General features: G+C 42.9%; 1 protein-coding gene across 1 annotated transcript in view; it reads left to right on the forward strand.

The window, feature by feature from the left end:
* The window catches only part of LOC136292457 (deubiquitinase DESI2-like), a 54,444-nt gene that overhangs the window by 22,545 nt on the left and 7,788 nt on the right, over positions 1-24,111 (forward strand). The window contains exons 2-4 of the mRNA XM_066188193.1: positions 9,968-10,040; positions 11,360-11,453; positions 12,450-12,591. Coding sequence (XP_066044290.1) covers positions 9,968-10,040; positions 11,360-11,453; positions 12,450-12,591 — 309 coding nt within the window. The remainder of the gene's footprint in view (positions 1-9,967; positions 10,041-11,359; positions 11,454-12,449; positions 12,592-24,111) is intronic.

The following is a 24,111-nucleotide window of genomic DNA, read 5'->3' on the forward strand; positions in this document are numbered from 1 at the left end:
TGATAGGTGTGAGCCATAGTCAGAGGATAACAGAAAACAAAACGCCATTCAGGAAAAAAAGGGAGCTCCCCAGCCTACCAAGCCATGAAGCCTTGTTAACAGGATGAGCAGACAGACTTTTTTGTCATAGGTATTAATTTTCTCCCTCAAAGGCTCTGAAGCTGTGGCTATGAATTGGATCCTGATGAGTAATACTTCATTGCTGAAGTACTTATGAATGGAAACATCATGGTGAAAGGTGTTTCAAACTATACTGTTGTTTGAAAGAAATTAGTGTTTTGGATGTTCTCATTAGAAACCCAAGAAGAGATCACAAGAAATCTGCCTCAGGTGGACAGGCATGGATTGTTGGTGTGCCTGGGTTAACCAAAAAGTAAGTATTTGTGTTGACTCAGGCAGGAACATTCCAAAGGAGGGCAAGTTAATAAGGAAGAATCAGTGTCACATTAGCATTTTGCTATCATGGGAGAGAAATTCAGGAACCTGAGCAGGGATCTAGACAAGCCTTTGGTAGAAAAGTCTTAGCTGCTGGTTTATTTGGTGGCATCAATCTCTCACTCTCTTCTGCTGGGCCATTTACATGTGCATGCATCACTTTGATGGAGAAGCTATGGCTGGTGATTAGGGTGTTCATCTTGGATTTGAAAAACTGAAGTTCAAATTTCTGCTAATAGTCTGCCAAAACAGAGATGAACTGTGCTTTTCAGCACTTCAGGGACATGCTACAGCTGCTTGTCAATTAGCTGTTCAGTGGGGGACTCAGGGTGCATGCTACCTGCAGCCCAAGACTGTGAACAAAGCAGATGCTTTGGCCTAGGCAGGACTGATGTGTCAACTGCAGTGCGTTTGCAAAGGATGTACTGAATGTCTGTTTTCTCTCTGTAATGCTGGACATCAGGATGGGGTTAGCCTCTTCTTTGGAGAGAAACACTGCTAGAGGTCTACAGAAGACATCAAAAGATCCTTACCAACAAGGAAAAGGAGATATTAATGTTTATTGGTCTGAGCAAGGCCACAGCATTACTCCTCATCTGAAAAATCATTTAATAGCCCTATTTGTTATTACAGTTCTCAGTTATATTCTTTCTGCAAGATGAAGGATAGCAAGCTCTAAGGCCATATTGCTGACCCCACCAGATATGTTAGGGTCAATCTAGTTCCAGAGCCAAAGCATCTGCACTGTGCTTCAGAGAGCTCCTGATGAGTTCCTGTCCAAGCTGTTGGGTATTTCTCTCCCTTGCACTATTTTTCAGCTCATCTGAATCCTCTTTGATGGGGAGTCTACTTACTGACAGTCTGGACTGAGGGCTCACAATGCAGATAAGTGTGCAGCATCTGAAATATGCTCAGCTGGGAATGTTAACAGCCTCCTTGACAAGCAGAGCAAAACATTTCAGACCATTCAATTCTCTGTCTTGCACAGGCACACTAAGGCTTTCTCAATATCTCGCTTTGAGTCATACAAATGTTTTCTTGTTCTTTTTTTTGCTGCCAGGAAACTTCTAAGCACTTAGTCAAAGTCTCTCTTCTTTTTAAACTGAGTATGTTGCTCCTACTTGAATCTTTTGTATCATTCTTAAGAAGTATTCTCCCATAATTCATGTCAGCCCTTCAAATGTTTGCAGATTTGTCATTTGCAGTCATTGCTTTGCCAAGCTATTAGCTCTCCTGAATTAATTCTTATATGTCAGTCTTGCCACTTCCCTGATCATTTTGTTGCTGTTCTTTTTCATTACCTCTCAATTTGTCATTGTGAATGCATTTAAGGCAAAGGTATTATCACTTCCTTAAGTTTCTAACACATGTGAGTTTCTCAGGCACATTCCATGAGTGAATATATTTCAGTGTAATCCTGCAAATGGATGCGCTTTTTTTCTGGCTTTATATGCTTGAGATGAAGATTTTCATAAAAGCTGTGCCCCAAACTAAGGGGATACAGCATTTTAAGGGGTGTGCAATAGCATGGATAATCCTTGTTCAGGGCTGCTTTTAAGATTACTGAGATTATTTCAGTATCAACATTCAATATTTAAGATTACAGACTCTTGGCATTGGCACATGCTCCAGCAACTCCCTCTCAGTGACTTCTGTTTGATGTCCCCAGTCCCTCCCTGGCTCACTGAGCTGACTCCTTAAGGCATAGTCAGTAATGAAGTTTAGGGAAACAGGTGGAGCTTGGAAAAGTGGCATATTGCTTCTTATATGCTGTAAACAGTCTGCTGTAAATACCAGGTTCTGTACACAGACAGCCAAGATGGGCCATTAGTGTCATGACTGGTGTGACAAACCCTTGGCCTAGTGGGCTGGCTTTGTGTGAACCTCCAAACAGAAGAGACAGGGATGGTCATTCTGCAGGGACAGAAAATATTTATTTTAGCCAGCAAGTTGCCTTGTGTCTCCATTGGTAAGGCAGGCTCTCACTCAAGCACTGAAACATGAGCTGGATGAGTGTTGGCTCTCCTCAAGAAGAGAACTGTACTTAATGCAGAGCACACCGGGTCAGCTGCCTTCTGACTAGCAGCTTCAGATGTGCATGCCTTGAGGCCAAGGATACACAGCAGTAAACTTGCAAACACCTCACAGATATAGCTGCAGGAAGGAAGCTCTGCTCAGAAAAACATCTGCCAGCAGTGTAACAAGGTAGAAAGTGTAAACAGTAATGTAGAAAGCAGAAAATTGTAAGAAACTTCAAGTAATACCAGTTTATTGAACCAGAACTGTGCCTACCATTTATAGGATGAGTCTGTAAGTGGAAACACTGGAGGTGTCCCATTTTCACAGCTAAATCTTGTTTGCAACTTTCAATTAAAAATATTCTGAATACACACAAAAGTTAACTTCTGAACTGCTTACTGTTTCCTTTCCACAGCATGATTAGTATTTTCTTCTGTCCTCATATTCTTCCAGTAAAATTGCACTGCGTCACAACATTCAAGCATAAGTAGATTTCCAATCTCTCTTAGCAGCAGCAGCATCAGTTTTTAATCCACACACAGCGTTTTGGAAGCCTCTGAAATAAGCTCTTTATGCTTCTTGATTGTAAAGGTTTTATAGTTGGCTCATGCATCAGGCAATTCAGATGCATATTATAATAATGTCTGAAAAGCCACAGCAAACTCTGAAGAAATTCTTTGTGAGGAGACAGCCAAGGAAAGTATTTAGCCCAACCTGTGAGTAAAAGATCCTTTGCAGAGCAGAACTTGGCTGAAACAGAAGATCTGCTGGGACAGAGTTGGCTGCTGCAGTCCCATAGAGGCTTGGCCTCTCATTCCTCTCAAGGCTGCAATTGAGCAGCTTGCCTTGGGTCTCCTCTCCTGGTATCTGTGGGTTTGCATGAGGGAATATGTTTAGCAGTATCAGTTTTAAGTATCAGGCTGTGGTTTCCCAGGAAATTCCTGTTCTATTAGAGTATATTAACCTGAAGGGTGAAGAATTATCTTTAGCAGAAGCTTCTTTCATTCAAAATGCAGCAGAGTAGAGGCAGTTGCATGCCAAAGGATGCCTTGTCTTTTTCTTCTTTCTGTGACTCTGCTCCTCAGATGTCTGTTCTTCAGCCAGTTCTTCTGTCCCAATCTGAGTATGAAGAGGGATCCTTGTGTCACCCTGTACCCCTGCCTCATCAGAGCTACAAAAAGCTCTCTTGCTGCACTGAAGCTGCAGATTCCTCAGTATTTGAGAGTGCTCTCCTGGAAGAAAACCTGTAGTTCCTGGGCTTTAATCAGCTCTGCCAGTCTGGTTATTTGCAAACAGGCCAATGCCTACACCCTGGGAACTGTTTTGCTTGATACTTGAAAGTTATTGCCTACTGCAACTGGAGGCTGTGCCTATTGGTAAACACAGGCGTCCTTACTGCAGCATTTTGTTACTTTAACAATCTGGAATTGTAGTTGAAAGTTAACATACCTGACTAAAGCAGGTGCTTTTGGCTGATTGGATTTGGAGTGACCTGATGGGCTTTCACACCCATGTCCATGACATGCAGATTGATAGCTTTTGCCAACAGTGAAGAGGACCTGACACAGGAGATGATCCTCCAGCTGGGAAGAACCATGTTCTGTGTGTGCTGGAGTGAAGACCCACCCAGGTAGCTTTTCCTAGGTGTGAAGTACCAAAGACAGGTCTGTGTCACCACCCCTCAATACTTTGTTAAGCTTTATTTAGCTGCTGTTCTGCCCACATGTATTTAAACCCTTTCCCACTTAATCTGTATTCACAGTATTATTAGGAAAATAGCATTTTAGACTTGATGAATATACGAGCCTTGGACCCCTGGAGAATGGAGTGTAAGAGACATGGGTCACACTGAAACGAGCGTGGGTCTCACCCAATTGCAGAAGAAAACTTGCTAATAGTAGTCATGCTGTATAATTTGACGTCATGCCACGTGATAGTGAGTTTTTATCACTAGAGCTCCAGGGCAGAAGGGCTGAACAGCAGAAGGACTTGGACATATTGCAGGACTGTGTGCATGCCTGGGGCCGTGGAACAGAAGTGAGCACTGCTGCAGTATGACTGAAGAGCCCTGGATCTGCAGGAAGCCCCCTGTCCTGCATGTCTCTAGTTGAAGTAAAGCTTCCTTCACCCCTGCAAGCATTACTTGGGGAATAATCTGTGATCTTTTAGGGACCCTCTCCTTCCACCTCTGTGCGCCCGAGATTCTGGATCTTGATTTAGAAAGCTGTATTGGAAAAACAAACTCTTCTGAAGCTGCTGGCTGTATGCTGTAAACAGCTGGGATTTTACTCGCTGGTTTCCTGAAATGCTGTTCTCCAGCTTTCCCCTGCAGTTTTATCTTTTGTGCTCTCAATTTCTGGATCAATGCATCTCAGGACATAATGCTGAGGTATTACTTTGATGTTCCCTAGCTGGTCTCCTGCATCAATCTGATGATGCCTTTAAAAGACTGCCTTTTGTGTTGAGATTTAACATTGCAGAGCATTCTCTTGGTGTTTGAGATAGGACTGAGGAGTGTATTTGTTAGTGCACACAGTCCTTTGTATGCCTTCATGAGGCTGCTTAGGTAACTTGGCTTCAGGGGCAAGCACTGCCCTGGGTGTCCTCCACTCGGATTTGTTGAGCCAAGGGTCTCTTCAGCAAGCCAGATCCCCAACCCTATAAAGAGGAGACATCCCTCTAAAGGGCCAAGTACAGTGTGTGACACCATGGAAAGTAATGAAGTAGGTCTGAGGTAGGGAAGGGAGAGTTAGCGACAGAAACTTCAGTGTTAAAGAACAGTATTAGTTGATGGTGGAAGTTAGTGGTTACATGAGTGGGCATTTTCTATCTGGAAACTCATGTTTCTGGCATGAGTTCCTGGGAACTCCTGCTCGATATAATCTGCCAGTATCACATCGTCTGCTTCTCCATTCTAGACCTAAAAGATGCGTATCAATATAATGAAACTTTTTAGTTTCTTTCTTTTCTGGAAAGTTAGGGCATGGTTCACTGTTTTGGTAAGACTTCTACCTCTGTGTGATGGATAAATGAAGTGAATAACACAGGAACTGACTCAGAGTGTCTCCCAGAATCTAAACTATCTCACTGGTTATTCTGATCTCTGAACCAAACCAACAGAAAATCAGGGAAAACCTGAATAAAATCTGAAATTTTTCAAATTCTACTTCATCAGGGACCTTCATTAAAAGCTATTAACTGATACACACAAACTAAATGCAGAGGTTCCTCTCTGGGTTTGAATTTTGAGTTCTGGGCTATCTGCTGCTGTTATGAAGGGATTGTAGTCTGGTTAGCCTTCCTCCCTGCCTCTGTTATCGTCTGAGCTGTTCTTGGTCTCTGTTGAAGTTGGAAATGAGACAGAATGCTCCGAGTCCCTCTGTGTATGGTTTAGGGCACAATTTTCCAGGCAGTATGCAATGCAAGCATGAATCACAACTCCCTTTAAGATACGGCTGTATTCAGTTCTCTGGCTCTTTTCATCTGACTGAACAGGCTGCAGATTTTTTGCTTTTAATCTAAGCAATAACCGATTTACTCCAGAGATGAGTATTTGCTGACTGTTGCTGTTGTTCTTATGCTCAGAATTGCAAACCCCTTGGAAAACAAAGCCAGCTCGTGCATGTGTGTACAAACCTGGTTTCAAATCTGGCTTGGATTCTCTTTTCCAGCTCAGCAAGTGACTGACATGTTCACTTTAGCATAGCTTCCTCCCGAGACAAGCCGGAGGCTGTGCCTAAGTGCTGTGAGGCGTTCACTGAGAGTTCAGTCACACACTAGAGGCAGATTCTACAGCACCCTGGAGACGGGGGTGACACGAGGACAGTACAGCCATGATTCAGAGCTGCCTTGCACTTTGGTCTTGCTAGTAGGTCATATCAATATTGTATCAATAGAACCAAGATGCAAATCAGACCCCGCTTCAATAACACCCTTGTGTGATTGAAATTATTTGAAAGAAAGTACGAAATCAGGATAGCTTCTGTTCAGTTCAAATTCAGGTATGGCTGAGGTTGTTGCACTGCAGCCCATAATAGCTCATTTAAAAGAATTAATACTGAAAAATAAGCCATTTTAATACAGAAATGTCTATGTCATGGTCATAATCTTGCAACACCTGGCATCAGCCAGAGAAATTTTTGCTCCTCTCTTCTGCATATCTGGAGGAGCCATCTCATCACTTGTGCTTTCAGAGCTGTCCTGAAGCCTGTCTCTCTGCTCCTAGAGTTGGATAGGATGGGTTGCAGGGGCTGAAATTCTGTGCTGTGAACAAGAGTGCTTGGGGGACAGGGCAGGCTCATGATCTGAGAATGCTCTGCATGTATGAGGTGGTCAAATCTCAGAACAGTAAAAGCAGTCAATCGAGAGGGTTTTTTTCTTGCTTGTTTGCTTATTTGTTGTTTGGTTCCAACATAACCTTTAATACGGAAGAACAAAAAGCTATAGCAGCAAGTGGCTTATTGTCAACTACGTTCTGTCAGTGTAACTTCCTTGTTTGAAATACAAAGCCTGACACAGAGGAGGCTCTGCAGATAGCCCTGATTTTGATAACTGGCAAGATTATTTCTAATTTGAAAAGTCTCCTTTCTCTTCCTATTAGTTACTTCTCTAAGCATAGCAGCTGGTGTGACCTGGGCATGTTGTGGTTGTATTGTTGCTGTGAGACAATAGCTCAGCCTCAGGGAAGAAGACAACCTACTTACCATATCATCTGGGAGTTGTTTCAGTAGGACTTGAGAAACAAGTGCTTCTCTGAAGCTCACTGAGACTACCTGAGACTATCTGAGCAGTTAACCCGTGAGTGCCCCTTCAGTCAGTTTGCAGACAACACCAAGTTGGACAGCAGTGTTGATCTGCTTGAGGGTAGGAAGGCTCTGCAGAGAGATCTGGACAGGCTGGATCAATGGGCTGTGGCAAATCATATGAGGTGCTGTAAGGTGAAATGCCAGGTCCTGTACTTGGATCCAAACAACCCCAGGCAGAGCTTTACGCTGGGGGATGAGTGACTGGAAAGCTGCCCAGCAGGAAAGGACCTGGGGGTGCTGGTCTACAGCAGCTGAACATCAGCCAGCGTGCGCCCAGGTGGCCAAGAAGGCCCATGGCATCCTGGCCTGTATCAGCAATGGTGTGGCCAGCAGGACCAGGGCAGTGATTGTCCCCTGTACTCGGCACTGGTGAGGCCCTTCAAATCTTGTATCCAGTTTTGGGTCCCTCACTACAAGAAAGACATTGAGGTGTTCGACCAGGTCCAGAGAAAGGCATCAGAGCTGGTGAAGGGTCTGGAGCACAAGCCTGAGGAGCAGCTGAGGGAGCTGGGAGTGTTTAGACTGGAGAAAATGAGGCTCAGGGGAAACCTGATCACTCTTTACAACCACAGGACAGGAGGCTGTAGTGGAGTGAGGGTTGGTCTCTTCTCCCAGGCAACAGGTGACAGGATGAAAATGACCTCAAGTTGTGTAAAGGGAGGTTCAGAATAGATATTAGGAAAAATATCCTCACAGAAAGGGTTGTCAAGCACTGGAACAGACTGTACAAGAAAGTGGTGGAGTTACCATCCTTGGAAGTATTTCAAAAATGAGGGAATGTGGCATTGAGGGCATGGTTTAGTGGTGAACATGGTGGTGATGCTAGGTTGATGCCTGGATTTGATGATCTTAGAGGTATTTTCCAACCTTAAGGATGCTATGATTCTATGAGGTGTGGGAGATTCAGGAACTGAATGGAGGGGTTTGTGTCCAGGGCAGACAGGCTTTTGTCCCATAGTGTCATGTGTGGCTTGCACCTCTATCTTCTCTCCAACCAGAGCAGGGATATTCCTGCTGCAGATAACTAGGCAGCAGAGAACTGTGGGGAGGGGCAGCAGAAGGCAAGGGCACCTAAGCACCAGGCATGGTGTTCAACCCCGGGTTCACTGCTGATGTGCTGTACCAACAGGCAGAGGCTGAGATCTACCTGACCCTGAACACAAGAGTTTGCATAATTCAAGTGAAGAAGTAAATGGAAGTTACACAAGGTCTGCAGAGTGGTGGGCAGAGGTGCAGCTGGGGTCAGGCCGTTTGCTGCCCTCCTGCAACAATACCTCATTTGTGATTAAAAAACCTCACAAAGAACAAGAAGCATTACAGCCTTCTCTGGAGGGAAATGGAACTGCTGTACTGCCAGAGGCAAGCGTTTTTGGGGACATGGTTTAAGATATCAAGATTAGCCATACATTATGTCAGGCTTGGGACTGTGGCTTTCATATCAAAGCTACTGTGTTTTTTCACAGTAGCAGTGGTTTTGCAGAAAACGTTTTCAGGTGATTTACAGAGCCACTGCAGTCATCATAAATACATAAGCAAGTAGTGCAAGCACAGTAGGTGGAGAATGCCAGACCTTTCTCTGGTTGCCTGACAGCAGAGGGGCTCTTACTCATACCATGGCAGCTCAGTGACACCAGACACAGGGAAGGTGCAGCTTACTCTGGTTCCACAAGAAGCTGCTACCAGACCCAGAAGAGAATTTTAGTTTAATGAACCTGTCATGTCCTTGTACAGGAACAAGTGAACAACACTCATTTTCCTCGCAGTGGTAGATTAAAACCAGAATTCAGCTGCTCTGAGTTACTAGAAGATGTACTTTCATTGCACAGCATCTGGAAGTGAACTGTAAATACACCAGGCATGGGCAGTTTCCTCAGTGCCTGAAAACATAATTTCTGTAGCAGTGCAGCTCTGCGGCTGACCTAATAAACGCTGATGCTGAGCAGGGCTAATTATCTCCAATGCAGCATTGCCCTGGCATGGCTGTACAGCTTCCCACTCCGGAATAAGCTTATCTGGGACTTGTTTGGGTGTCTGCACTGTCCTTCACGGTATGATGGAAACAGGCCCTGCACAGTGCTTGGTGGAGGAGCAGCACATGCATGCCTTGGACTGCAGTGTTTCTCTGCTCTAAATGTAATGGGGGAATGCCGGCCTCCAGAGCAATGGAGTCATGTAACAGCTCCTCTTGAAAGTTTCTCTGACCTATTGTGGCAACAAACCTCCATTTCTATGATCTCTTTGCCTAAAACCAAACTAAAAATAAATAGGGTGCTGGAAGGTGATGTTACAAAGTATGTGGAAAATAACTGAGGATTCTCTTATGGAAGATTTTGAAGATCAAATAAGGCAAGTGATTTGGTAAAACTGACTCAGTGTCAGGTATTAGGTGAGAAGATAGATAAATAACCACACATCCTGTAGCAGCTGGGTTTATGCAGTTTCAGGTCCAGTTGTATCTTAATACAGGTTAGTACCTTAGGTGGAAAGGGTTAGATGAGCAATTTTTGGAGAGCTAATCCAATCCAGCTTAATAAACACAGTGCCCACTTCTGCTGGTCTCTAAGAGTCCTGATTTGTTTGTCCCAAGATAATCTCAAAATCACTCTTCTCCTTAAGAGGAACTGGGGAGATGGGGAATATGCCCTAGACCAAGATCATGTGTTTCTTTTCCACTAATACTTCCCAATGTGGCATTTCTCTTACTGTAGTACTGGATAAATGAATACACCTCCACCTTGGGGATTGGGGTCTTCCACTCCGGCATCGAGATCTACGGCAGAGGTATGAAGTATTTCCCTTTTATTACATGCGGAACATGGGGACCACTGTATGGCTAGTTTGATATGGAAAAGCACCCCAAACTTACAGCTTTTGGCAAGGAATGTTTTGAGGAATAAAAACTGAAAAGCTTAGCCTATTCTCTTTTCAGAGTCCACTGTGGAGTCTAGGAGGAACTTGTGCAGTTCTGTTTTGAACCACGTAGTCATTCTTATTCAGCCTGTTAATGCAGCCTGTATAGCTTGTGCTGGTGTGTAGCAGGATGGCGGATAGGAGGAGCAATTCTGGAAAGCCATTCTGTAATGAAGGAGGGGGATAGAGAGTGGGAAAAATGAGGGAGGAGGAAGAGAGGTGCATCAGGGGTTAAGGCCTGCAGATGTGTTTGTGCTAATTCCCTGTCAGGAAAAATCATTTTTTCCAGTAATTCTTTATGAATGTATATGGTCTAGAAATCTTGGAATCTGGGTCTCCAGATGTTGGAAACTGCTGATTTGAAACAATAAAGTTACAAAAAAAGGCAAATGTCATGTAACACTTTTGAAATCGTCTGGATGGGGTACAAGCTGATTGGAGCCACCCATTTCAAAAGTCAAGGGATCTGGAAAACATCTGTAATGTCGGGAAGGATGAACTAGCATCGCAGACTTTGTTTCCTTTTTCACCATTACATGGGAATGACTTGGCCACTCACTTGTGGTATTTTTAGGCCGTGCCATGCAGTAGCCAGACCCCCTATGCTGCTATCTCCACCTTGAGCACAGAGGCTTGTCACAGGCCCTTTGATACCATGAGGATCACAGGCTGTGTTTCATAGGCCATGCAAAGTGGCCTGTGTGACATGGAAGGACTCCCTAGCCTGACCTGTGTGCTGAGGCAGCAGAGTACAATCAGCCTGGCTTTCTGCAAAGACTTCCCACTCACTGCCTCTAAATCCCTCTGGTAGATTTGATTTCTCTCTACTCTAGAAACAGCTTCTTCCAGCTCAGCAGCACCACTGGCAGCCTCTCATAGTTTATTCAGATGCCTTCAATGCAGACTTTTCCACTGGAAGAAAGCCACCTTGATGGGGACAGAGACAGACTCGGAGAGTTTTCCTGGTGCTCTGGGAAAGCAGTAGTGCTAGCATGGAGGGAGGCTGTGAGGGCATCCTCAGTCCAAAAGGTAACCAGGCAGCGCAAACAGCTTTCAGAGTCTGGCTGAAACAGATTTTGGCAATAGCCCAGCCCCTGGTGCTGATGTTGAGCCATGCAGACAGCTGCCATAGACTTCTTCCTGACATGGAGTTCATTCAATTACTCACAGTCTGTTTCTTTCCTTGTCAGAATTTGCCTATGGAGGGCATCCCTACCCTTTCAGTGGGATTTTCGAGATCACACCTGGCAGTGCGGTAGAACTTGGCGAGACCTTTAAATTCAAGTAAGGGCCCTTTTCTACGTCTTCCCCTCTGCCCCTGGTAGCCATTGGTGTAGGGGGAGCAGGGAAGTCCTGTCCTCTGGATCCTCCTTTCACTCTCCTCATAAGTGCCCTCACTGCCATCCTTTATGTGATCCTGATACAAAGGCAGCCCTGCAGGGATTTTGGAGGTGGATAAAGAGTGTGTACAGCAAACAGGGAACAGTGATGAACTGTGTTTGTCAGAGATTAAGAGCACGCTTACAAATGAGTGTTTTGCTCTCTTTTCCCATTTTATTTGTCTTCTGTGCTCCCAGTTTTGCCTGTTATACAGAAAAAATTCACAGGGGGAAAAAATAAGCCTTCTCCTTTTATGAGTACCCCCTATCTGTGGGTATTGCACAGAGTACCTGAAGTCATCATGTGTGTTTATTGCTGCTCTGTTACAAGGCACAGACTGGCTGCTAGAGGAGTCTGAGAGGATGCCGCATTCTTGTGTTGTTCAAGATGCTCAGACTGTGGGACTGTAGGTCAAGGAAATTTCGGTGGCAGGGGGTCTTGACCTTGCCAGACCACCGGTTTATGTTGAGGGCTATTTTAGAGCAAGTGCTACTGAGTGAATATTGGGAGAGACAGTAGGTGTCTGCATAAAGTTTTCAGTCTGCTCCTTCCTGGCCCAGGGGACCCTCTTGATTGTGGAAAAAAATCTCTCTTGTAATAGAAATTTATCTTCGGGGATGATGGGCAGAGTAGGAGCAGATGCCCAGAGCTGAGACTTCCCTGGTGGTGAGCAAGAAGATCTCAGGGCTGTTGCCTGTGTGATAACTTGCTTTGTGGAAAAGCTGTGGATATTACTGTGCCATTCTGTTAGTGAGAGTCTCTGACAGCTTCAGATATGCATGTCCATAACATTTTAAGCCTTTCTTACCAATATCTGATCATTTCCTTCTCCCTTGGTATGTATCACACTCTTCACTGTATCTTTCTGTTTTTCCTGTTGGATGTTTTGTTTTTAACTAGAGAATCCATTGCCTTGGGCACTACAGACTTCACAGAAGAAGACGTGGATAAGATTATGGAAGAGCTGGGCAAGGAGTACAAAGGAAACGCGTACCACTTGATGCACAAGAACTGTAATCACTTTTCTTCTGCTCTGGCTGAGGTGGGCACAAACGGGGTTTATTCATTCATTTTTTACTGCTTCAGTCCTGTAGTAATGTTCACAGAAAGGGACCTGGGGTCAGCACATCCTGCCAGGTCAGAGCCCATAGCCAAATATTCTCTCTTTGCCCTTAATATTTTTGGAAGCCCTTTTGCTGTTGAAAGGGACGGGATCAGGAGATAGAGATGTGGCAGGTTTATCACATGTTTGGTCTAAACTGTGTGGGAAAATAGGAGTGCTTGTAATTTGGTTCACTGAACAGGCACTGAGCAGGAATTGAAAGGACAGACCTGGTTAGCATGCAAATAAGCATCATTTTTATAACAAACATAAATAACAGTGTATGATCTGCAAAGGCATACGAATGGTTTATCAGTGTTCTGGAAACAAATTTGCACTTTTCAGAGAGTGGGTATTCTTTTTCTTTATTTAATCTGCACCATCCAAACCTATTTAAAAAAAATTGATTTTCTTATAGACATCTTCGATGCTTATTCACTTCCATGTTCTCAAAACCACTGTGAGTTTTGAGAAATTATTATAACAGAGCTGTTATTTCTTATCAAAGACAACTGAAGCAGAGAGAAACATGAATTTTATTCCATCTATCTGCTGATTTGGGGTATCATCCAAAGATGTGATTATTTTGGGGGGAAGTTTCCTTCTTCCTCAACTCCCAGATGAGCTGGTTAAAGTGTGTTTCAATTAAGGTGTGAATATTCAGCATTTGTGTAAATCTGATTTCCAGATCTTAACCCAGAGTTAGAAAAAGATGGGAAAAGCACAAGATGGAAGTGACCTTCCATTAAAACTCTTTCTGTGCTTTCCATACTTGCTTTATGGCAAACTCAAGGAGAGAATATAATTTGTCATGATAGGTAGGACTGCTCTAACAGTGAAACTTTAATTTCTCCCTCCGGAATCCCCATCCTAATTAATTATACATCTCTTGCCTTTCATCATCATATGGGGCAAGGGTCCTATGCCAATAACCTCGTTTGTCACAAGTGTTCATTCATCCCCAAACAAGCCCATCATGGATCCCAAGTGAGATGTGTGGAAAAAAAACTGTATGATTTTGTAAGAAAATACCAAGTGAATCTGAGAACCAGCAACTGATTTACAAGGGACCTGCTTAGGCTCTTAGGAACACCAATACTCTTTTGGTTACATCCTTGTTAATTATATAAAGAGTCCTTTCTGCAAATGTTAGCAAATTAAAACAAACAGGAATGAATTGAATTTGTACAAATAGAGAATGAAGTTCCAAGCAGTACAGTGAGCAAGTCAATGTTAGCTACACTACTAATTTGGAATCAAATATCAAATTACTAAAACAGAAAATAGGAACTTTAAAACTTATGAAGGAAACTGAGGAAAAAGCTGTGGGAATATTAGGAAAAGATTAACAAAATCCTTTACCTGCAGCAGTGAAATAAAGTCACTGCTTACAATGTACTTTGAAAGGTAAAATATCTGTCTTGTATCTAAGCTATAAACTCAAAGCCATTCTTCCTTGATTCTACTGCTACACATCAGTGTATCCCTCACTGCCCCTTCCTTGTCCAGCTTCCCTAACACAAGTCAACTAAGAGATCTCACAGGAAAACTAGTAATGTATTTTAAATTTTGTTTTCAACATGCTTTCACTGGGCATCTTTTTAGGAATGGAGTTTAGGGTTAAGCTTCCCTGCAAGAGCTTTCTTGGTGGATTCAGAGCACTCATTCATAGCCCCGTAACCTGTCTAGATTGTAAAGCAAAAGTCTGAATGGCTGGTTCTGACACTTCTGCTCCCAGGAGCAGAATTTTCTCAAGATTTATGTCAGTTTAAATAAGCCCTTCATGGGCAAGCAGGATTTTTTGTTGCTGTTGCTCTTCACATATGCCTGTGTTTATCAACCCTCTCTAATGCATTACAAATGCAAACCCAGAGGAGCTGGACAGCAGGCCCAGGAGCAGAATGTCCTGGATGGTCTCTAGCATGGGGATACAGAAAATGGGAGCTGAAATTCTTATAAACATAGCTGGTGGAATGACACTAAGCAAAAGTCCTAGCCATTCCATAAGGCTCAGTCAGCAACATGAGGAATATGTGTGGCTGTCTTACAATAGGTAGCCCTATCCATTCTGGTAAGTACAGTCATTTTGGCAATTTGGGGCTGGGTGAGAAGTAGCATGGCTTATCTTGGGATACTTCTGACCTTTTGGAGGAAGTCTGCTTGAAATCTACTGAGACAGAACTGAAAGCAGAACTGAAAGTTTCTGTTCTCAACAGAATGTTCTCATCTGAATGCTTTCTTTACTTCCTGGCCTAAGTGATTTTTTTCTCTTCCTCTTCCTGTAGTTCTGATTAAAACTAAACAAACCAAAAATCACTCCAAGGGGAACCTCCAATCCCTTCCATGTAGAGCTACAAGATGCATCCTCACAGTGCACACAACATGCTGGCTACATGATGACTGGCTCACAAGCCTGTGTAGTTATGTGTCACCATATAGCCAGAAAACAAATTATATCTGTGCCCAAAAATCAATTCTGAGATGCGTCTCTTTAGTATTTTTATTGCTCTTTTCTTCAGACTCGTCATCTGCGAGGGAGTAAAAATAACAACAACAAAAATATTTAGCATCTATTATAACATACTCATGTTATGTGACAGTTAAAGACACTAAACTGGAAAAATTATCCAAAGAATTAAAAGAAAAGATGTAGAAATTTTGCTTAACAGAATGAAGCACTGGAACTGGAGTTTCATTCCAGCTACAAAACAAACAAACAAGCAAACAAAAAAAATCCAAGGATTTTGTGTGCAAATTCTTGATCTCTCTGTTGCTGTAGCCCATCTGAAAGGTGATGCAATAGGTATCACAATGCCCTTTTACCCCAGAGAGGGCTTGGGATGGACCATTCTTTTTAGCATGGAAGAGGGAATGCCCAGCTCAGCTCCCAACAGCCCTTTAGGCTTTTCTGCTTAAAGGCATAAACCATTGTGCATGTTAAGGAGATGGTTGTTCTGAGCCTCCTGGGTAATTCCAGGCAGGTCACATCCTGTGCTGTGCCAAAGTATCCCCCTCCTTGCATACTGAGTTATTTGCTTCCTTCAAAAAGGGCTCTGAAATCTTTTGATGACAGCTCTCTCATCTGCCAGCGTTAGTTATCTGGTTTTTGGCTCGTATTGTTCTGTTTCAGCCTGCAAAACCAGGGACAGAACTTTATAGCTGAGTGGTAATGTCGGAGTTAATGTGTGTTCACACAGACCTGTCTAGCAGGCCTTGAGGTTTGGTTGGAGGCCCTGTGCTAGGGAGCTGTATTCAGGCACCCTAATTTCCTCAACTGGATGTGGGTTTGCTAATTAGTATCCATACAGATGTTGTCCCTGTGGCAGGCCATGGGCTGGGAGGATAATGCCATCTGGTCATATAGACTGGGGGTAAGTGTAGCCATGTGTGGTGCTGGCTGGGGTCACAAATCTCCAGAGGGAAGGGAAAGGAAGTGTAAGATTGGCTCTCCTTCCTGGATCAGCTTCCTCAGGATCATGCTGTGAGACAACAGTCACGTCCAGTTGCCAGGAACTGTAGAACAGGATCCTTATCCTCAGAAGGATTGCTGAAATCAGACTTCGTTTTCAGTTTTTTTTGTTTTCTTTTCCTTTATCTGTGTTTTCTCAACAAATAGAACACCCATTCAGAAATCTTTCATCTATATCTGTTTAGGAAACATTTTTTCTGTCAAATTCCCATTTAATATGACGATGTCTTGGGTCCTACCATGATAACTGGTAAGTGTCTTTAAGAGTTACATGCAGGCTGACTGCTGATGGTTAGGGGTATGTCTGGACCTGTGAGTGTGACTCTGCCATTTGGCCACGCACCTTGAAAAATCCCTGGACTACAGAAGTCCAGCATGGGCAGCTAAACTGTACTTACCCACTGGGCATGCCTTTGATCTACTATCTACCTCTGAAAAAACTCACTTTGCAGTACAATTGCAGCCTCATTGTCTTCTGCTGTGGCACTGAGCCTCTCCCCGAATCCATGCATGTCTTCTGAGTCTTCTGAACTTCTGCCCACAGTGCTTGTAAGCTGCAAGGGGCTTTCTTTGTTACCCTTTCATTGCCACTTAGCTCTGAAGTTTCTTTATTCTCTACTGCACACTGCCAAGCATATTTAGCTTGCTCAAGACTTATTTCTCACCCTGCTTTGCCAGTTTCCTATAGACTTTAACGAGCAGCTATTGGAACAACGAGGCATGGCTTGGTCTACTCACAAAGCAGCTTCTCTGGAAAGAAAACAAAGAATGCTGCAGTTTCAACTGCAGCAGTTCAGACTTCATCTCTAATGCCGTTTTATGGCAGCTTTCTCAGTAAATTAACATGCTGCACGATCAGGTGTCTCTTCCTGTGGATTCTTCTTCACCAGGAACTTTGGGTTATTCAAGAAGTGAAGAACTGCCAGAAAGCATAAGTGTCTTCACAGCACTTTAATTAGTTTTGGAGGAAGTTTTGACGTAAAGCAGGGCAGAATTTCCTGATGGATAATCATAAGAAAGAAATCTGATGCACTCCTTGTGCATTTGCCCAGCTCCAGTTTAAAGTCACTCTATACACACCACTTTATACCCCTTTGCAGCCTCCCTTTACCCCCACCATCTATGTCAGTGTGGAAATGTGAGAGAACCTTGATTCAAGCAGTCAAAGTCTAGTCAAGGTTGCCTCAGCCACTTGATTCCTGCAAGATGATGTAATGATACCTGTATTTATAAACCTCTTAAGCAAATTGTTTGTGGGTTAAAATGAAGAGGTCCGTCAACTGGGATTAGCAACTTTCCTGCAAGAAGCTTACTCCTTTCATGTTGCTTATGCTGACAGTCCCCAAAATCAAGTAGTACCATATTCTCTAAAGAAACTGTCCAAGGGGATGGGCAATCCCTTTGGAGGACTTATGTTTACAATTTACGCAAAGAAAAATCAAGGAAGTCATCATCATCAGATCCCGAACTTCCTGTCCTGTTCTGAGTTTATGTACCATTCTGTGCTTTAGTATTCCAGTGGGGTTTCATTCTGATGAAGTTATGCACGTGTGGAGAATTCAGTTAGGGCTATGTCAAGATTGGAAAAAGCCATTCTGTTTGATCATCTGTTTTAAGTTACTTTGTTCCTAACAATCCCCTGCAATCGTCCCCAATATATACTTACAGCAATATGTTCAAAGGGCCCTTCAAGTAATTGCAAAATATTTATGTTCTTTATGAGTTGTCCTGGCTGATGAAAAAGGCTATTTAAACTCTGCCAGATGGTAAAAAATACTGGCTTTTGAACATCAGTAAAACATTTTAAAACAAACAAAATAAAAAAGGCTAAAATAATTATTTATTTTCATAATGTGAACTGTTAATTTCCTGATTCTTTTAGAACATGGAGATGTGAGATAGAAAAAGGACAGAAGTTATAAATTGCTCTAAACAAGACATAAAAGCAGGGAAAAGACAAACTCAAAGAAATATCTATACTGTAAGGCCCCTGGGAGGACCTGAAGGTCTTAGGTCCTATCCTTGCCACTGCTTTGCAGAAGCACTGGTCACTGCAGCAGTGGGCCACAAGTAACTATGATGTGAGGTGCCAAGAAAGACTTGCAGTTACACACTTTGTCACCAAGTCTTTTCTTTGGGTATAAGTAAGGGTAGGAGCATGCAGACACAGGGAAATTGTGAAATTGCTGTCAGAAGGCTCTTTTCAGTGCAAGAGCATGGCTCATCATTTTCTTGCAAGCCTACAATAGAATTTGGACTTGTGGAAGGCAGATTCTGAGAGAGGCAAAAGCATACTTGGCACAGCCTGTACTTCCAAACACATGTAAAGGTGGAAGGTTGACAGACATGGTTTGAGTTTGGGCGTATAAGAATAGGAGCCCTTTGGATGGGTGTGCATATGCTGAGCGTACCGTGCCTGAGGACAGCTTCTGCACAGGAGATAGCAGCAACTAGAGGATCAGACGGAGGATGAGGGTTTACTGCTTTGACATTCTTCTCCAGTCTGGTGATATTCCTCAGTGTTGAGTGTAAGGATCACACATGTCACTGGATCTTAAGGACTCTGAAAAAGCTTTTGCGTCTTAGCCCATTCACAAACAGAAGACAACTCATTCCACTTCTCACCAGCAATTTTCTATGCTTCTGAAGTTTCCTAAATAAGCTGTGGAGCTGTGTTCTTACCAGAGTGACGACAGTTGCTACAACACATCTCAGAAAAGGACAAACCGCCATGGGAAGGGAGAAAAACACCTCTGAATCAGCACCATGACTGGAAGATAAGTGAAATGACTCAAGGAATCCACTCCTTCTCCTTTCATTAATGTGATTACTGCCAAGCAACTCTCCCCATTTAAGGAAACCCTCTAGCACCTTGTTATAGGACATGCAGCACGTCATTATCAAAGAAGTATGGCTTCTGAGCACCAGGGAAGGCAGCCCCTTTTAATCCCCAAAAGCCTTACCTAGTGGTGGGAAAGCAATGAAGTCAGTGGGTCTTATGGGGCCTTTTGATAACACATGAAGTTGATGCTCATTATAATAAGAAAATGAACTGAGAGGCAGTGGTTTGATTTGCCTTAGCAACTGTTGATGCTGGAGCTTTACCTGAGGATGGCAGTGGCAAAAGATTTTATTGTTGTATCACATCTTTCATTCATCTTCTTGAAAGAGGAATGATCTCTTTTTGATTTGTATGAGTAATTTATCTTAAGTACTGGAAAAGATCAAAACCCCCTGTATACCTTGAGAAACACCTGAATGGTCTGGTATGGATTCCCTCAGAGTTTATGAAAGCATAATCTCACTACATCACTGAGGGGCAATGAAGCACAGTCAAAAATCCTTATTTGCTTCCCAAATTATCTTGTCTTCCTCTTATACCCAGAGAAATGTATTAAAAAACATCAGACCCAACTGGGAAGTTAGTGCCCACATTTGGTCATTCTTCAGAAGGCCTTCTAAGGTCATTTGGATTTCAGGAATTAACTTTTTGAGGAAAAAGACTGGTATCCTATTATCCAGCTTCCTTTTGTACCTACTGATCTTTTTCACCATTTTACTACTTTAAATAATAAATGTTTCCTTATTGCTCAGCATTTCTTGATCCAAATGATGGGATCTAAAGGACAGGGCTCAAAGATGCCATCTGGACAAATGGTTAAAATTTGAACTAATTATTAGAGTTGAACTAGGATTTTTGGAGTAAACCAGGTATTCAAAAAAGAGACTTTTAGAAGGATCTGATAGTTTTAATAAAACTAATACTAGGATGTTTTGTGGGTTCAAACAGAACTTCCAGCTGATGAGACATTACTCATTCACAAGTAACTGAAAGAGAGAAGATTGTTGAGGTGCAGGAGAGCAAGTCAGACTAAGGATTCATTTACCTTTTTGTCCTACATTTCAGGAAAATTTCTCCTGAATATCAGCCACAAGATGTTCTGAAGCAGGGAATCCCTCAGCCTCTCATGTGGGAACTGTCCAATCTTAATTATTTACATAAACAGGGAGATAACACATTTCAGCAGGAGAAGAGAGAGGCCTAAATCAGAATTTTTGTCCTTGTTGTCTTAGAAGCTCATTTTGAAGTTGTAAAATTTTCAGAAGTTTCTAGAAAGAGAAAATTTTTTGGAGAGCTAGTGATCTTTTCCTTGGGCTGAAGTGGCCTTAGAAAATACATCTGGAGGTTAACAAAGTGAGCTGGGCCTATTCTTTGTTGACAAAGGAGGGAAAGAGAATCATCTAAGCATTTGAGGTGGCTGAGATCAGCTTTGGAAAATTCTTTAGCATCCTAGATGAGGCTGGATTCTAGAAGGCAGGGATTATGAACTCTGTCCTAGTCAAATAGTTTGCAGCTAGAGTCCCAGGGCTGCAGCATTACAATGCTCAGCCTGGGAGGTAAATAGCTTCCAGTCTCCTGAAGTTGCCAGGAGTCTCTCAAATCAGCCTAAAAGGATGGTCTCCAACAGGAAATATCCTGAAGATTAACAGATGGAGTCTGCACAGTGGATCCTGATGGTTACTGAGGACTGCAGCAGGCATCTAGCATACCCATCATTGATGTTGACACCATAGGGATATTATTAAACCTGCATTCCAGATGGAAATGCTTGGTAAAGCCACACACCTGAATCTCCTTGAGAGGAAGGGAATGATCCTGGTGCAATCAAGTTTGCTGGCAGGCAGATCACTGGGTCTAGGATGGTTGCTAGGGCTTCTTTATCCCTTCCTTTGTATTATTGCTAGAGATCTGTCCTATTGATAATAGCAGAGGGAGACATTGTCATTGTGTATCACTGTGACAGCAGGAAATATGCATCTCTTGTGACTGCAGTGCAGCAGAAGATATCTCTGTGATTGGCTGTACAGCTTGGCCTGGTGTACACATCCCCAATGATGTGGCTGTCCCAGTTATCCTTTGTCAGTGTGGCTAGAGTTTTGGTAGAACAGAGGGATTGTATTTTACTTGTGGAGTGTGTGGTGCTGAAGTGACAGGAGATGGTAGTCAGTACATATTATTTCCTCTCTGAGTATTCACCCATCCTTTTTCAGCCTCAGCAAAACTGACAGCACATAACAAACCTACATCAGAATCCTGCTTTCTTCAGAGAAGCTTGACTTTCAGCAAATTCTCTGAAATAAAGCAGGTTTGCTGAATCAAAGATCAGATGAGGGCAGTTTTTTAATCATCAGTGAATAATTCAAGACTTTTCAGGTCCATCCCCAGGCACATGTGACTTCTTATCATCAAGCTATTAAAATCTAGGAAGCTTTCCTTTGGCCTGAAAGCTATCACATAGAAAGGATTATACACCAGAGAAAGGAGGTTCAGGTGGCATTTGAATCACAGTCAAAAGCAGCAAAAGCTTTTATAAACCAATCTTTAGCAAATCCTAAGTAGACAAATAATGCTGATGTCTTCCTTAGTCAACAATTGCTTTTCAGTTGCCTCTGTTGCAGAGGAGGTAGGTGTTTGTTGAGTAAAAACCTATGTGCAATTCTGTTAATGGCAGGAAAGACAATGCGCCCAACAGACATAAAAGACAGAAGAAAATGAAGAAACAAACAAATAAGCAGCCACATGACATGAAAGAACATTAGGGAAGCTTTATTTCCTGGTGCCTGAGCCAGTCCTCAGTGAAGCTGATGGAAAGACTTGCCTCATTGCAGCAGCCTTTGAATGTTATTAGCTCCATGGAGAACAGGCTGTGTTTGTTTTCTGGTTTTTAGCTGCCACATATGTTTAAAAGAAACTTGTTTATAAAGAAGCCCTGCACCCATAAATTTATTCTCATGGTTTCAGATAGATGTAATTTTTTCATCTTGCTTCTGCCTGTATGCATGCACAGTTTTGACTGCATGCAGTTAATAAATTGCTGTATTGCATTCCTGATGTGGTGTCTTTGCAGTGGTAAAATAACACTTCTAGGTGTAGATTGTATATAAGTTAGATTTATGAAGTCTTTGGGAATTCCTTAGAATGAAGGCTTCTATAATCCCCCCCCCCCCCGCCCACTGTTAACCTCTCTAGCCTTGCAATCCTGAATAGCCCAACAAAATTATTACTGGGATAACTTTTTATATGCACTTTTCAGCTCTCAGTCCATCTTCTTTCTCCATTTATCTATTTGTGCAGGAGAATAATATGCATTGGCAGGTAATTTGAAAGAGAAATCAACCCCCCTAAATGGCAAGATTTTAGCCCATCATTTCAAATTTTTGAAAAAGGCCTGATTTTGTCACAATATATATCTCTGCAGCTATTTTAGGTTTTCCCTATAATGTGATCCATATAGAAAAAAAAAGATTAAAAATGAAGATATTTTAAGTGGAAGTTTAACAAAAGAAAAATATCTCAAGCTCTCTGGGGCTGGTGTAAATGTGGTGGGTTGATCCACCCATTTTATTTGATCTGCTTTTTGCATCTGTCTTACCAAATTGAAACCCCTGCTTCCTTATCTGTTATAAATGAGCATGATACCTTGGAGCTAAGTTAGTTCACACTGTCTGGAAAGTTCATTTCTAGTCAGTCCCTCGCGGAGCCTTTGAGTCTGTGTGTGTGCAAGTGCCTGAGAACAGTGCCTCCTTTCCGTGACTGAAGATGGCAAAAAATACCCCTGTCCTTTTCACCACTGCCTGATGATAAATGAAAAGTGTGAGGAGTGTAATGAACTGTTTGAATATGTTGAAAGGCTTTTGAGACGGGAACCTTTTGCTTAGGCTCCTGCCAACAGTCATACAGAAGATCTTTATTTCTGTGAGTTCCTGTACTCTCCCTCCTCATTGTATCTCCATCTGCAGCAACCTGCTTCTCACTAATGTTAAAAAACAAGGCTTGAGACTGAAACACAAGATTTTTCTGGTTAGCCATGCAGGAAAAATAGACACTCTCAATGTTTGTCCCTCTATGCATATGGATTGGCCTGGTCATGCTCAGCATATATACGACACTTGAAAAGATGACCTTGTTAACCAACAGCTGCTCTCAGCCACTGGTCTTGAAACAGCATCTGCTAGGAGAAGACAATTCCTCTTCATGCCATCATGATAACAGGAATGATTTGCAGTTGTTCATTCATTTGGTGGGAAATTCTTTATTTTAAATGCCATTAACAAGCCCAGACTCAATTATACTCAGTTTTCCCTAAATGGTCATTCACTATGAGGCCACGTGCTACCTACCCTATCACCCTGCAGCTGTTGGCTGTACTTACAAGTGCTCATTTCAAAGACCTTCATGCTCAAGAGGGCACTGCCATGCTCCAGTGTTGGTGCATGGCTAATCAGTGATGCCACTCAGAATTCAACTCTGAATGTGGTTCAACAAGATATCACAATTGCAGCCACTGTGTCTCTCCACTGGTGGCCTGGCCAATGAAGCTGAAACAGAGCTATGAGTGCTGAGGTGCTATAAGCCAGCTGTCTCCTTTGACCCAGAGCTGCCTACCCCATCATCTGTGCGCACAGACTGCTGCAGAAAGGCAACTCTTCCCTTCTACCACACATCTGCAGAGGTGAGGTGACTGACATGCTTCCAGCTAGCTTCACAAGGGGAGCAAGACAGTGGGTATTAGTCCCTCCTTTCAATGCTTTCCTTTTTTTCACACTCCTGAACAATCTCAGATAGAGGGTGCAGATGCTACCTCTACTTTACCACACCCATGGTCCTGGAGAAGACCTGCAGGAGCTTCAATGCCCTGTCCATTGCAGAACAAAAAAGGATTGCATAGGGGAGTGGGAGCATTTGAGGCAGTTGCTTAAAACCATTTAAAATACCTTTGACTTGGCTGCTACCTTCCTGCCTTTGACTCAGGTTGCAACCTCCCAGAATGCAGCTTCATTACTGAGCTCATTTATTCTCATCTACAGTTTCTCAGCTATACCCTTTCCTCTGTAAGTCACAGGCCATTCCTGGCTCTGCTGAACATGTACTGCAGGCAGCTTCACAGCCCAGTGGCACTTCATCTAGTCTGTTGATTCCCTCAGGCTAC

Source organism: Chamaea fasciata, unplaced genomic scaffold (genome assembly GCF_029207755.1).
Source record: "Chamaea fasciata isolate MVZ Bird 193981 ecotype frontalis unplaced genomic scaffold, bChaFas1.0.hap1 SCAF_7, whole genome shotgun sequence".
Taxonomy (NCBI): domain Eukaryota; kingdom Metazoa; phylum Chordata; class Aves; order Passeriformes; family Sylviidae; genus Chamaea; species Chamaea fasciata.